This window comes from Periophthalmus magnuspinnatus, chromosome 21 (assembly GCF_009829125.3).
Source record: "Periophthalmus magnuspinnatus isolate fPerMag1 chromosome 21, fPerMag1.2.pri, whole genome shotgun sequence".
Taxonomy (NCBI): Eukaryota; Metazoa; Chordata; class Actinopteri; order Gobiiformes; family Gobiidae; genus Periophthalmus; species Periophthalmus magnuspinnatus.
This window is the reverse complement of record NC_047146.1, coordinates 20,569,870-20,586,002: the sequence shown is the minus strand read 5'-3', so window position 1 is coordinate 20,586,002 and position 16,133 is coordinate 20,569,870. Positions and strand designations below refer to the sequence as shown.

At 36.3% G+C, this 16,133-nt stretch overlaps 1 protein-coding gene across 1 annotated transcript in view; it reads left to right on the top strand.

The window, feature by feature from the left end:
* The window catches only part of ints6 (integrator complex subunit 6), a 26,286-nt gene extending 12,370 nt beyond the window's left edge, over positions 1–13,916 (top strand). The window contains exons 6-19 of the mRNA XM_055230789.1: positions 6–23; positions 5,326–5,451; positions 6,004–6,155; positions 6,581–6,733; positions 6,857–6,989; positions 7,152–7,246; positions 7,362–7,472; positions 7,650–7,862; positions 8,507–8,633; positions 9,490–9,632; positions 9,988–10,174; positions 11,125–11,478; positions 13,043–13,136; positions 13,338–13,916. Coding sequence (XP_055086764.1) covers positions 6–23; positions 5,326–5,451; positions 6,004–6,155; positions 6,581–6,733; positions 6,857–6,989; positions 7,152–7,246; positions 7,362–7,472; positions 7,650–7,862; positions 8,507–8,633; positions 9,490–9,632; positions 9,988–10,174; positions 11,125–11,478; positions 13,043–13,136; positions 13,338–13,431 — 2,000 coding nt within the window. The 3' untranslated portion in view covers positions 13,432–13,916. The remainder of the gene's footprint in view (positions 1–5; positions 24–5,325; positions 5,452–6,003; positions 6,156–6,580; positions 6,734–6,856; positions 6,990–7,151; positions 7,247–7,361; positions 7,473–7,649; positions 7,863–8,506; positions 8,634–9,489; positions 9,633–9,987; positions 10,175–11,124; positions 11,479–13,042; positions 13,137–13,337) is intronic.
* Positions 13,917–16,133: the final 2,217 nt, after the last annotated feature.

The window sequence follows — 16,133 nt, the reverse complement described above, 5'->3', positions numbered from 1 at the left end:
CCCCATGTGTGAGGTCACAGGAGGTAAGGGGGACATGTACGAAAAGGCTTGTCACTATAATGAGCATAGTGCTGGTCAAACGTTTCATATCAAGCACAACCTAAGATGGTGGTGGGCTTTTTGAGTACCACCAGAACTCAACCCAGACAATATTGGGGAATAAATATGATATAAAATGAGACAAAACCATGGATAAAATAGTTCTAAATAATGAGTAATCCAAAGGATTGCTAAACAAGTTTAGTTTAGCATTTAATACTAGCTAGACAGGATATATTGGTGTTGTATTGTTCTTTTCCTATGTATCATGTTAGCTGTTTATTTGTTTTTTATTAACTTTTTATGTGAAGCACTTTGGTCACTTGTAGTTGCTTTAAACTTGAAACTGCAGAGAGACTTTGCTCTCCTGTCTTATTGGCTCCATTGCTATTTATTAACAATATGAAAATGTTACTTCCCACTCCGAGTATTTATGTTGTATATTACATTCTGTGCGCCTGGAAAGATGCTAAAAACATATTGCGGCCTTCCATATCACTGCTAGCCCCATTATCCTCAAATCCTGAGCTCCCAAGCTCAATTGGAAAATCGCTGTTGGTAAAATGGAGTAAACTTGGACTAATACTCTTAAAAACTTCTCGGATTTAAAAGAAGAATTTAGATTACTAAAGCAGGATTTTTATAAGTTCCTACAAACGTCACTGTATCACTATGTTGATTAACCAAAAACGTTTGGCAATGGAGGCTTCAGAATTGGAGAATATGCTAATAAATTTGAAATCCATGAAGGGGGTTATTTCCAAAGTCTATAAATTCCTAGCCAAGAGGAGTCATCGCTCACTTCTCTAAGACGTACATGGCAAAAAGACTTGGTTGTTGAATTTAAAGATGAGCAGGATCTTTTTTTAAATGTCAAGCAATAGAATATTAGAACAAAATTATAAATTTTTGCATAGAGTGTACCTGACCACACCACAAAATGTATTCTAACTCATCTCCTAAATGCATCAGATATAAATCTCACATAGGATTCTATTTTCACATGTTTTGGGAATGTGGTCAACTAAGAGAGTTCTGGAGTTTAATACATGACTTTACGGCCAAAATTGCTAAAAGGTTCCTTAAAATATCTCCTATTAGAAGCCTTTTTGGCATTGAATATGATATAGAAATGAATCCATTATTACAGCAACAATTGAGTATCACATGATATTTATCCAAAAAATGCAGTCTTTTTAATTGGAATTAAGATAATCCTCCAACATTTGGCATGTTTAAGCAGTTGCTACAAGATATTTCTTATTTAAGTATCAAACTTACGATTTAAAACATAGGACGGACCTATATAACAATTTATGGGAATGCCGTATTGACCTTTGACATTTCAAACAGGGAAGTAAGTCAAACTCCTGACCAGAAATCAAAGTAATAATAAAATAAAAAAGGTTATTATTATAATAATGCTGCTTTATGCCACTAATTAAGATTAAAATAAAGAGAGATAATCCCAGCAAACCTTTTAAATAGACAGTATCATTACAAGGCCTGAGCTGGAACAATTAAATGACAGAATGTACTAATAATTAGCTATAAGAGTGACTAGCTATAAGAGTCACTTATTCAACTAACTCGACTTATTCAACTAACTCGACTCGTACTAAAATGAAAAAAAATCTCGCCACTATTGCAAAAAATTACCCACGGCAAATATTGAGCCCCCCAAAAAATAGTTCTAGCTTTCATATATTGAACTATGAATTGATATTTTAATTACTGTAACAGGCCTAATGGTACATGCACCGGAGTTTGAGAAACACTGGTTTGATAAATGATTCATGAAGAATATTTTAATAAATCCAAATATTTACAAATGAATTCCTTTTTTAGCTATCAAACAAGCTATTCATGGTTTCAGTTTTCTGTTTATTTGCACAATTTTGAGAACCCAAATGATATAATCCTGTGATCTGAAATTTGAATTACTATGGCAATGATTGGTCCCATTTAATTTCCCTTTACTCTGAAGCATATGGCTAGCCAAAGTTTTGATGCCATATTTGCATATTATGAACTCTTACCATCCAAAACACTGGAGCTGCATTTATTATAATGTTTGTCTGGCCCAAACACAATCTGGTCCCTGTGAGGACAGCTCTGTGCAGGTGAGCGGGACAAGCCGGGGCAGGCTCAGGACTTAGAACAACATATTAAATACACTTTTTGTTTCATAAGTCCTCAAGTTTCTCTGATGAATCACATAGTTACATTGAGTTATTTGGCATGAGCAAAACATGTCTCTATTTCGATTCACATTTCATTCCTTAGGTGTTGTTTTAATCATGTTTTTGGTTTATATTTTATTATTTTTGAGCAATCCTTGATAAGTTTCAAATCATCAGTTTTAATGCAGTTTTATTACAATCTATAATGATTAAAGGTGCAGTATGTAACTTTTCTAGTGGAGGAATCCCCCACCTATTTGTGTTCATGGAGTTGTGGCTTTGCCTAGAATGGCATTGTATAACTGCAAGAGAGAAAATTTTAATACAATTTTTTTAATTATTATTTTATATTGTTATTGCTCTAATAAAAAAAACATGAAAAACATGCATTCTTACTCTGAGCGGGATCGCCTCTCCACAAATCTGACTTGCTTAGTGACGTCACCTTCTACTACTAAAGCCATAAATGCCGTACTGTGGAATAAGGATGAGATGATATACGATAATATCGCAATAAAAAAAGGTCCACAATTAATCATTGGTGGCATTTTTTTTAATAATCATGATCATTGCACACGATTATAATCTCCTTTACTGCACCAGACTGCCTCATGTTTCCGCGTTCACTACAATGTTCAGATATTAGTTCTGGTGTTTCTCCACAAGGGGGCCTCTGTCAAAGCAATGAAACTTGTTACCTTCTGTGCCTATTCTGAATTGGGGATGGTTCTTTATCACTGTCAGTCACCGTCCTGGCTACGCAGGCAGTGGATCTGGATCCCAGTGACACAAGTCTGATGTGTGGAATTATTATGGATTTGAAAAACAAGACCAACAAGGCGAGCCACCAATCTGCAGAGCCTGTCGAAAAAAAGATATGGCTCCGAGGGCAAACACCAGTGAATGTAAATTTACGAGACGACCATCCTGCATAGTTTGACAAACTTGAGCCGGAAATATCCATCACAAGTAACATACCATGTGAAATAAACTATTGAATGTAGCTTGTGTTAGTTTGGATTTGAATGAATTGTGTCGACTTTGTTATCGATAGGTTAGCGCTAGCTGAACAGCATTTTGCAAAAATGATTGCACAGCTTGTTAGCAGCGGCGCATGGTTTTACAACAATGATGAATTAATCTGAATACCTATAACCTCCTAGGACCTGCCGTCCACATATGTGGACAACACATTTTGGGTTGTCTAGGCCACAATACATTTTTTTTCTTTACCAGGTCCTGGTGTCCACATATGAGGACATTATACTGCCTTGGTTTAATAATTATTGTGATAATATGGTTAATCACGACTATTTTGGTCACAATAATCGTGAGTCTAAATTTTAATATCGTCCCATCCCTACTGTGGGATATAAGAGACAAAGTAATTACATCTCCATGGAGACATACCCTTAATTCGCTCTTGCAGGGCTGTGCAATGTGGCAAAAAGGAATCACGATTTTATTTCCAAACTGCATGCTTTTACTGAGGATCTGTTTAAATGTATCATATAGAAAGAATGAGTGTAGTGTATTTGACTTGTCTCTCTAGGCTGTTTAAAATTTATAGTTTGTTGAACGCAGCCCAAACGCAGCAGGCTGTTGCTTTTACCCCTGCACTTCTCCTCTGCCTCTGCTGTGATGCTAACGGCTAAAAGCGCTAACACTGTCCAACCATTCAGGATTTACCTCCAGGACGAAAACTGTTTTTGTCCCGAGTTCAGCAGACTGTCTGTGCTGCCAAAATCAGCGGCTCCTCCGGTTTAAAGATGGAGGAGGGTAATTCCCCTTTTCTATACTATGTGAGAGTCTATGGTTGTCCTAGAAGTACATGCTATTATTGATAAAACAGTTATTAGTATAATTCAGATTAGAGATTGGATGGGGCAGGCTAAACTGTGAAAATGAATAATGGATAATTTATGGAAAGCTAATTTATTGAAGATTAATTTAATAATAGTTATATGGGTCTTTTAACATGGTGAATTGAATGCAGCAACAGCTAGACCAGACAAATGTGTCAGACAATTTTATTTAGGACGATGCAATCACAGTCGCCAATTTGTATCACGTGTCTCTCAAATGCAGAGGACAGCTCTAGAAAAAACAAAAATATTACTGCTTTTAGCTGCAATAAATAAGAGTTGAATGCTTCTGTTGTTGTTAAGCCCTCTGTAACCTTAATGTGTGTAATTCAATCTCACTTTGAACACAAAGAGATTGGCATTTGAACATTTTCATAAGAGATTTTTAGATGGACGCATGCGAAGATTACATTAAAATGACATAAGAAGAACATGTGTTGTAATTTCCGTGTAGTGTTAATGTGTGGAGTGTGCAGTGATGGTTCATATATTCAGTTCCTGGTTCATTGTGCCTGTGGTTCTGCTGTTGCTGATGACACAAAGCTCAGGTCTTTTGATGGTTTTGTTCTGAACGCAGGTCCATGGTGACCTCTGCTGACCTCAGGATGGACTCATTCACTCCCTTCAGACTATATTATATTTTTAATGTAATTTTTTTTTCTCATGTGATTTTTCTGTCCTTTTACATGGAGACTTAATTATATGAAGTTTATTTTAGAATTTGCTCTGATTATAAATTGTGTAGTTATTGGATTAGGGTGAATTCATTCACACTAATTGAAATACAATTTCGGATAAGCACAGTTGTATTAAAAGGTTTATGCATTTTTTTTCTGATTGAGGGTCCATCACTTGCTTGTCTCAATGAAGATATTATTGCTTTGTCTGGAATGTGACTCTGACTGGCATTAAACATATCTATTGATTATCACCTGTGCTCTCTACTGAGATATATAGAAGTTAAATGCCTTACTGTGGAACATTCTAGGCAAAGCAAAAACCTCTTCACTAACATTTAGTGTTCCTAGCATTTATCCATGGAAAAGTTGATTAATGGTGATACCATTAGATGGCCTGGGCTAAATATAACGTCTTGAAAATATTGGGATAATCTTAGATTTCTAATACCAGTTGAATATTCCACAGTAGTTTGTTCTGCTGCCCTCTTGTGGACAAAGACTAAGTAGTGACCTTCACGTTGACCATTGTAATAATAGTTTTTCTGTCTTTTTTTCCAGGCCGTTCATACAGTGTGTTCTCCCAGCGCATGTTGAACCAATGTCTTGAGTCTTTGGTCCAGAAAATCCAGAGTGGAGTTGTCATAAACTTTGAGAAAACTGGACCAGATCCTCCTCCGCTTGAGGGTAAGGTGGAAGAAATGTCACATGAACTCAAATGACCTTTAAGCTTGTCTATTAACCTTCAGCCATTGTTCCAATTCTACCTCTAAAATGCACCCACTGTATATTTTGGTAACATGGCTAAATAGTTATCAAAATAACTAATAACTTAATAAACCGCTGTGAACTAAATGCAAATTGACAGTCACACATTTATACAGGCAAGCTCAGTGAATTCAGCATGTTCGGAGTGTTCCAAGTGATGGGGTTGTAAAATTGGCCACAAAAGTGCAGAAATATCACTGTTTTTATTGATATATTTTTTAGGTTTTTTTTTGTTTTTGTTTTGTTATTCATAATCTTTTGGACTTTTGGACTGTTATTATAGAAAAAATAAAAAAGATGACTATTTGCGTATTAACCATTTAGACCAATGCTTTTTTTTTTTTTTTTTCAATTTCATTTTTTATTTTATATATCTCCAAAATGACACTCGAAATATTATGCTTTTACTCCTCTATGTAAATAAAATAAAATAAATTCAGTAATAGTGTGCTCCTCCTCCTGTCTCTGCAGATGCTCCTGTAGAGCCAGTGAAGCCCGGCCCTCAGCCCTGGCACTGCTGCCACAAACTCATCTACGTTCGACCAAACCCCAAAACTGGAGTCCCCATTGGACACTGGCCCATCCCTGAAGCCTTCTGGCCCGATCAGAACTCCCCCACTCTGGTAAAGCACGAAGGATCAGATATGAACCAATCGAAACACTCACATCTGCCAAACCACTGCCTTGTGGTTTTGTTTCTTTATGATGATTAAAAGCAAAAAGTGTAATTATCAAAGTTTATTGTAACACTTTATTTTAGGGTACACTTAATTTGCTGCTAATTTCAATACATGCAAGTGGGTAATACAAGTTTTATGTTTCTAGTACGTTTTAAAACTAATAATTCTGTAGAAAGAAAAGTTCTACAGATATTGAACAAAAACTGTATAAAAATGAATTGATCCGTTGCTGGTAGTGTTACTTAGTTTTCTGATGGAAACAAAAACATGCTTTGATTTGTATTAAGTAAAACATAAAAGGCACAACTTTATTTCTGTAACATGTAAAGCCTAAATGTGTGCCTCTCCTCCCTCTCTCCTCTGTGCAGCCCCCTCGCTCGGCCCACCCTCATGTCCGGTTCTCATGTCTGGACGCTGAGCCAATGGTCATCGACAAAGTACCGTTTGACAAATATGAACTTGAACCTTCGCCGCTCACACAGTTTATACTGGAGAGGAAGTCCCCACACACCTGCTGGCAGGTAAAGTCCCCCTGCTGTAACAGACCTACAGAGGAATAAAGACTAATACTCAATATACAAACTTTGGCCTGTCTTTTTCAAAAGCAGTAATGTAAAAGCCTGTCCCTCTGTCACCCCCTGCAGGTGTTTGTGTGTAATAGTGCCAAATATAGTGACTTGGGCCAACCCTTCGGATACCTGAAGGCCAGCACCGCTCTTAACTGTGTCAACCTGTTTGTAATGCCCTACAACTACCCTGTGCTGCTGCCACTACTCGGTGAGAGGCTCTATGTGGATCTATTTCTGTATTATTATAAAAGCACAAGGAACATGCTGCATTTCTGTAGAACTTGTAGAATTGTCTTGCAAAATATCTATGCACACTTTGTGAACAAAAAATGTAAGCTTAATCTAATTATGTGTTCTTTTCTCCCCACAGATGACTTGATAAAAGTGCACAAGTTCAAGCCAACTTTAAAATGGCGACAGTCCTTTGAAAATTACTTGAAGACGATGCCTCCGTATTATATTGGGGTCAGTGAACTTCACTACATGTTTATTATTGGTTCATTGAAAGAAATTAAAACTTGTCTCTTTAAAACATAAATTATATTATTGATGATAACAAAAATGTATTGTTTTTTCACAGTCATTGAAAAAAGCGCTAAGAATCATGGGAGCTCCAAACCTGTTAGCAGACAACATGGAGTACGGCCTGAGCTACAGTGTAGTTTCTTACCTGAAAAAACTCAGCCAACAGGTACAGTTTTTTCCTTTAAGTTTAATTTTAATAAAGGGTTTGTGTTTAGGCTTTCATTCAAATATAATTTTTATATGATTAGGCTTCAGTGTATTTTTTTATTTTAATTATTTAATGAATGTTAATGCTTATTGGGATACAATAAATTCATAAACACATGTGATTACTTCCTTGCAGACAAAGATTGAGTACGACCGGTTGATTGCGTCCATTGGTAAGAAGCCCCCTATGGAGGCGGGCATTAAGGTGCGGTGGAGGGGAGGGGGCGTGTCTTTGGCCCAGAGGCGGGACTTCATTCAGCAGCTGCACAGTCTGACCGGAGACGCCCCTCTGCCCATGGAGCTCAACCCCAAAGAGTACCAGGGTTTCCAACTCGCTTTGCTCAATAAGGTACAGAAGAGGTGGCACTTTATTTAAAAAAGCACTGTGTAGTATAAAAATTACCTCATGCATATACTCTTGTAACATTAAAGGTGCTGTCACTGATTTTTATTGTTCTAAAAAGATAAAATTCAATTCAAGTTTATTTATATAGCACATTTAAAAACGACTTCAGCTGTCGAAAGTGCTTCACATAAAAGTCAACAAAAAACCAAATGTGCAGATCTTATGGGAAAAGAATGATAAAATGCCTGTCTAGCTAGTATTAAATGCCAGGGAGATGAGGTTTTTCAGTGTACTCTTAAACTGTGTTAAAGACTTGGAGGATTTGCCAGGCCTGAGGAAAAAGCAGAACTAATGCATTCATCACTTTGCTGATATTTATAAGCACATTTCACAAGTTTCAGAGGCCAGAGCAGAGTTTATACTAATAACTATCTTTTTAGCAGCGCACCAGCATTACTTCCTTGTTTGCTGGTGATAAAAAGGCTTCATAATAAAATGCAGATAGCACACAGCAGTCTTATTTCAACATATCAGTACTGGCACAAGGGAAATTTAACTTTATTACATCAAGGTACATCAGGTACACCTCCTTTAAAGTTATGTAGAAGATAAAAGTATTACAATTTTCTTGTTGTTTCCTCATTCAGGGTTTGAAACCGCAGAGTTTCAGAAACCCATACGACATCCCCCGCTCTCACCTCCTGGACCAGCTGAGCCGGATGAGGAGGAACATCCTGAAGACCAATATCTGTGCTCTGAGAGGACACGACTCTGGTAAGTGGAGCTGGGTTGGGGGTGGCAGAGGACTTAAGTAAGGATGGTGTGATATAATAAGGATTTTTATTTGAAGCTGTTGGTGCGAATACATTTTATTAAGATTGAATAGCAAGGCCCACATAAGTGAAGATGAAGTCATAGTTTATCATACTTATCACTTTATTACAGACACACCACTATTAAAAATCTGTAATATTACCATTTTGCATTGTGTACTACTAGTATAATTCAGAAATTAATGTTTCACTTTTATAAACTGATAACTAAATCTTGGCTATACTTGATATATTTGTTGCATGATTGTGTCATATACAGCAATTATTTTAAGTCTTATTACTCTTCTCTTTCCATGAGTCTCTTCAAAAAGACAAATCTGATTCACTGAGGACAAACTGGTAAATGGACACACAGACTGGGCAGCTTAGAAAAATATCCATGACAAATACTGGCTGAATTTTTTGATACAAAGATCTGAGAAAACGCCTCCGGAAATCACCAATGCCAATATCGAAATTTAGAACTGATATATTGTCCATACCTTCACTTTAGCATTGGAATTTTCCGAACTGTGTGTAATATGTGTAATAATGGCATGTGAGATAATCATGGGGTTCAATCATAATGATAATGACTTCTAAAATATATCTTTTGAATTGGCAAAAGTCCTCACGAAATACTTCAAATCAGGAAGGAGTCATTTGCCTAAAACTCATGAATAGGCTGGATCATGGGCAGTCTTTCAGTTTAACTTTTTAAACAGACATGGAGCAGATGTACTATCTTTTTTTGTTTTTTACTTCCTTCACTCATCCTAATGTTAAATGGCGCTTGTATATTTTGTTTCCTGTCACAGACCAGCTCCACAGTGTTCCGATCGCTCAGATGGGGAATTACCAGGATTTCCTAAAAGCCGCTCCTCAGCCGCTCCGAGATGCCGACCCTGAGCAGCCAAAACGCCTGCACACGTTTGGAAACCCATTCAAACTTGACAAGAAGGTACAGAGTTAGAGGCTTCAGTTTAGTGATGATCAAATCATGATCTCATTCTTGTGACAATATGGTGGTGAAGTTGTCATATTGTTTTGTATTCTAGGACTGCAAAGAAGTTGATTATGAAATTAAATTTTTTGCTTTTAGGCAAATTTAAGTGTTTAGTAAAAATAAGTTAAGACAATGGGTAGTACTTTAAAATAATCCTTTATTTTATGCATTAATATGTGCTTTATAAACACTACTTAATACCTGAGTTACCACTAACATACCATACCTCACTTTTAACATGTGCGACCTGAATTGTTTTCATATTTTCCGTGTATTCCAGTTAACTGTATTGACATGTCCTTTTCCTCAGGGCATGATGATTGATGAGGCGGACGAGTTCGTGACCGGTCCTCAGAAGCAGGGTAAACGCCCGGGTGACAGCAGTAACCTTCAGGGCGGGGGTCCCAAACGCAGACGCTGCATGTCCCCTCTGCTCCGACTGGGACGAGCCTACACCCCCCCAGTCACTCCCCCCGCAAGCCCACGCCACAACACAGGTAAAAGGGGTGATTATAAGGGTGCCTAAATATGCAATGCATTTAAATCATAGACAGTATCTGAATGCACATGGCTAGTCTGCTAAAAGCCACTTTCCAAAGAGGACTTTATATAGTGTGACTCTGCTCTATAAACTCTAGTTTAATTTCTATTGAAAAATTGTCTCCCCTCTCTTTTTTAACTACTGCTGTTTTGTCTATAAATTAAGATATGAACATTAACAGTTCAATGAATGGCCCTCTTTCTCCAAGATCGCTCTTGCTAGCATTAGCAACAGGTTTAATTGTCCACATTGCTACGTCCCTGTCAAACCAGAGGTGTGGGTATGTTCAACAACCTCACCACTAATTATTATTTTTTGGTTGCTATGGAGTTTCTAGCCGGAATTTCAAATATGTAACTCTGCTCCAAATTAGCCGCTGTAACTACTAGCCATGATTGGTTTAGTTTGGTTGGAGCCGAACACTATGGGTGACGTCACACTTATTCACTCCTTCTCTATACAGTCTATGATTTAAATTGTATTAAAATGTATTTGAATGGGACTTGAATTGTACTTGATGATTGCATTGCATTTATTTGTACTATTCTAAAACCTGCTTTGTTTATTGGTCCTTTTACATGGTGTTGAGAATAGACATTTGAATGACTTTTCTGATGTAGGCTTTGCCACCTCCTTGTCTTCATGACCATGTTATTGCTTTGCCTGGAATATTCCACAGGCGTTAACCTCTGTCTCCCGGATGGAGAATCTCCAGAATTCACTCACTTAGCTGTTAAATAAATGATGCCCAATGCTTTTGTAATTATGTTACAATCACCCAGCATTACAGTTGTCATCAGTAAAAGCTATAGTTTATTTGAATTATTTATACAAATTTTAAATCAAAATGTGACATACTATCCCTTTTAAATGATTAACAATGATGACTTTTATATTTTCCTTTAGATTCGGAGATGAGCGACGGCCTTCCTGAACCGGACATTATCATAAACCATTTGAATGAGAATCACTGCAGCTTGGACCAAAACCCAGACTCAGAAACAGACTCAATATGTGAAGAAAACCACATAGATCCTCCTCACCCCACCAGGCACAGGGGGGAGGAGGAGAACGGCCAGCCCCAGAGCGGAGAGCTTTTATCAGGCAGCGAAGAAGGAGCAGAGGTGGTCCAACTGGAGGATCAGCCGTCACGATACCTCTCTCCACAATCTCTGAAAAAACACATCCATAGCGAAACTGCAAAGGTCAACAACGAACTTAGAGCTCTCATAACCAAGGAGATCAGGAAACCAGGAAGACGTGAGTACAACTATAAAGGAGCTGGGCTGTAGTCAACTAAACAAGTTCTTGGTTGACCAAAAAGAGGGTGTGGCAGAAGCTCTCAAAACTATTATAAATCTCTATGTATCTGACCCAAACTGCACTTACAAGACTACACCTGCACTGGAGTTCATGCAAAAACAAGTACTCATGCAGAAAAAGAACTAGGAAACAATGTATTTATATAAAGACAAATTAAACTAGTGAATAATGACTTTAATCTGCCTTTTTACATAAAAATACCAAATCTTGATGACTCACTCACTAATTTCCTTTCTGCTTTTGTCTTATATAAATCCTTATAATCTAAATAAAATGATTAATACAAATGTTAAGACTAAGACACTGTTGACCAGTTAATCAACTAAACGACTAAAGGCCTACAGCCCTAAAGAGATTATTTATTTGTGATTGGGACATGAAAGTAAACACTGTATCTTACCAATTCTCAAAGGTCCAGTATTGCTTTATTTAGAATAAAGCAAACTATATCATATATTGTTTTTCATGTAATACAGTAATTATCTAACCTAAGATCAGATATATTGTGAAAGTAGCTCTTGAGGTCAAAATGAGACCACTGTGCACTGTCCGCATCTGATTATGAAGTGTTTTTTATATTCTGAACCGGCAACCAAGACTGGTGAAAAGCCTTTATAAACTCATTGCTTTGAATAATTAGGATGCTTAGAATGTATAAGTTCGACAGCTGCAACTAGTTCTCTTTTTCATGATTTTAAGAAGTAAAATAAGTAGTCTTTAACGTTCTGTCGGTCATTATTTCATGCCGCATGATTTATAGATGAGCATTTCTGTGCATACAAAATGTTGCAGGCCGAGGATGCATGGACTGAAGGGAAGTAGTTAATTGTGTTTAGTTCAGGATTTATGCTGATTTAGCTTTTTGTGATGAATATTTTATGAGATATTTAGTATTCATTGGTGAAAGGGTTTCAGTTGGCACACAGTATACAAACATTTGATTTGATAAAAAGTTAGTGGTGAAATGCTTCCTCCATTAATATAAATGCACTATCACCAAAGTTTTGATAAACCCTGTCTGGTCTATGTGGATGAGATTGTTCACAAGGTTTCAGTCTGGAGGCTAAAACCTCAGCATATATTTTTATCTGTATTTTTGTCTGTATTTAGCAGAGTGTATAAGTCTATAGCTTCCGTTGGGTCCTTGTCCTTTTTTAACAAAAAAAAAAAAAAATGCAATATTAGTATTTATGTTAAAAGACCGGTAGTTAAAGAGGAATGGATCATCTAAAGGACCATAGGCACTGTTTGGCACCAAAATGTCTGATAAAACTCCGGAGGTAGGTCGTCCAATCCAAGAGACTTACTCAAATTAATTGATCTGAGGACTTTAAAAAGTTCTGAGAGTGTGATGGGGGAATCCAGATTGGAGGGTTCCTGTTATGAGGCTGGGGAGGTGCAAAGGTTTTGGATAACTGGAGTTTGCCTGCTCATTAAAAATAATTTCTGACGTGTATAATGAGCTGTTTGGTTATTTTTTTTGGTTTGTGTTTTTTTTCAGACTACGACAAAATTTTCCACTTCCTCAAACAGATCCAGGGAACTCTGGACACTCGGCTAATATTCTTACAAAACATCATCAAAGAAGCTGCCAGGTATGGATTCAACATCTACATTTCTCTTTCCGAATTCATGTTTTAAAATCATTGTTTTTTGCAACTGGGAGATCACTACGGAGCATTTATTTATTGTATTCTATAGACTGTATTTTAAAGGTCAATTTGAAAACATTTATATTTCAAAGTGTAACCTTTAAGTTCATTTTAATTATAAGAATATTTTGTTCCTCTGTCCAGGTTTAAGAAGAGAGTTTTAATCGAGCAGCTTGAAAACTTCTTGGAGGAAATTCATAACAGATCCAACAACATGAACCACGTGGACTCGCTCTGAAATCGGCTCTGCCCAAAACCCTGGACTTTTGAGACTCCACAGAGACCAGACCAGGTCCAGACCACGGACCAGACTATCACCTATTTAATGTTATCAGCAATATTGTGTTTAGACCAGTGATTCGTAAACTTTTCACATTAGGTACCACCTCAAAAATCTGTTGGCCTTGTTGGACTAAAATGAAAAATTTACTCAACCGAAACTAAACCGGAACCATTTGATAAATGTCTTCCTATTGTGGACCCAAAGTTGAAACCAATAGTAAATGGGAAACATGCGTATTAAACCACGGCCCCAGGAAGGCACAGATTTAAACCAGGACTAAATTAAGATTATATTAGATTTCAATCTCATACATGATGAATTCTTGCAAATGTTATTGCTAAAACTAGTTTAAACCAAGCCTAAACTAAGACTTAAAAAGAGTGAACAACAAAAGGATAACCCGGCTCAAAACCCGGGTCTTCTTGGTCTTGGCACCACAGTTTGCGAACCACTGGTTTTGATACAACTGACAATGGTCTGACAATTTATTGGTCGAAATCTGAGTTGTGCAATTTATATCAGTTATTTTAAGCACTTGTTCATTTTGCTACTGGTCTTTTATTGGGTCAAATAATAATAAGTTAACATAAAATTGACAATGTTGAGGAACAAATTTCAAATGTTCAAGACGTTATTGTCTTTCAGTTTTCAGTCAAACTCAGGGTCAAATAGGATCCAATGGACAAACACTACACAGCTCCCTCTTTTTTGGTCTTAAAATCTCTGTATTTTGTTTTTTGACAGAGAAGAAATGCACTTTTACCACACTCCTTGAACCAAGCACTCCACTAAGAGTTCAAATAGGAAACCATTGTGCTAATATTGTGTAAAATTGTCATACAAATGAAATTAAAAGTTAATGTTTCTACTGAATGGTACAGTATGGGACTGTAATGTAACTGTCCTATAATGCAATAATTGACCATAAAACTATCTGAAGAGGGTAAAGTTGTAAGATATCGGTTCTACGTCTTTACTTAAATATATTGTGTGATGGGGCAAATGTGCATTATAAATTTGGCCAATATTTAAAGTAAGAACTATAAAAATATGAGGAAATTTCACCGCTAAGTCACTTTTTAAAGATTTTGCCATGTTAATCTGGACTGAAAATTTTCAAACACAATTTTAAGTAACCTATTGTTGCCACTTAAGCATATTTGTCAAAACTAATAATTGCAAATCGTAGGCAACAGGTTTTAACTAAATGATATAACTATAAACAAATATTTGTAGAAGTCACATCTTAATGTATCGTCCAAATATGACAATTTAAGTCATAGTTTGATATTAAAAAGTATTCACAAACTGACCTACAATAATTGACTATCATGCATTGAAAATTTTGATGAAAATCTGTTTTTTTTTCTTCCATTTTAAATTAAATTCTATTGCACTATTAGATCAATAGTGAAAGATTACAAAATGGTAAAACTCTTTAGTGACAATGAAATGACTGATCTGGTTACATATCTTGCGTTACTTATCTGACCCATATTGTACCATTCAGTCTGCAATATTTATAAGTATAAATAGATCATTATAAATTAAATAATGAAAATGCTAATTTGCCCATTTCGTGATGTCCAGAAACTAAAATATACAATGTTTCCCATGTCTGGCAGTGCTGACTTTCATAATGATCAAATACAAAGTTATTATGATGCAATGTCACTGACTTAGAAGGAGCCAGTGTTGTCTACCATTAATATCAGCAATAATTTAAATCTATTTCAAATATTAGTGTCTTTTTCAACCACAAAACAATATTTGAACAAAATTTGCTAATTTTGTTCCATAAGAATTGATTGAATGTAAAATTGTACGCTAGCTTGTAGGGCTGCAACGATTAATCAACTAATTTCATTTTGATAATCATAATCTGGACTATACAAACTCTAAAGTACATATGAAAAAATCTCTTTAGAACAATGACAGTGGCTTTATTAAATCAAAATGTCAAAAAAGATTAAACCATCTTAGAGTTTCCTCAATAATACACTCTATTAGTAAATATTCTCCATTTGGCAGCCTTCAGTCGCCATATTTCAACTACTTAATCATTAGTTGCAGCCCTACCAGCTCGCCTCCTGCTTGTGCTACCTTATTAAAGCTAACATTCTTACTCAACTTAGCATCAGCGCACTTGCACATTCAAAAAGCCATGTTCTAAAATCTATACATTGAAAGCAGGACTCATTAACATATGTCTTTGTTGCTTTTAAAGAGCGCCCCCTAGAGTTTGGAGCACCATCAGCATTTCAGTGATTACTTTTAATTTCGCCCTATGCGTTCTCATACAAGGTCGGGGTGGAAGATGTATAGAAAAATGGATAACATCGCAATTGTTGTTTTGGAGATTTGCAAAATGACCTCAAAGAGACCAAAACATCTAGTTTAATCTCCCAAACAAGAGTATAAAGTGATATTTCTCCCCTTGTGTGGTTAATTCACATTATGTGCAATACTTGAACCTCAATCAATACATTTACAGGCACAATTTAGCACATTTTGATCTTTGAATTACTGTCAGAGTATAAAGATTATGCAAAAAAATTGAGATATTCATTTTTGTCAATATCTCCCACCCCTAATACAAAATCTATGTACCAATTTGAACTCTAAAAAACACATTCAGTCGTTAAAACTCCATACAA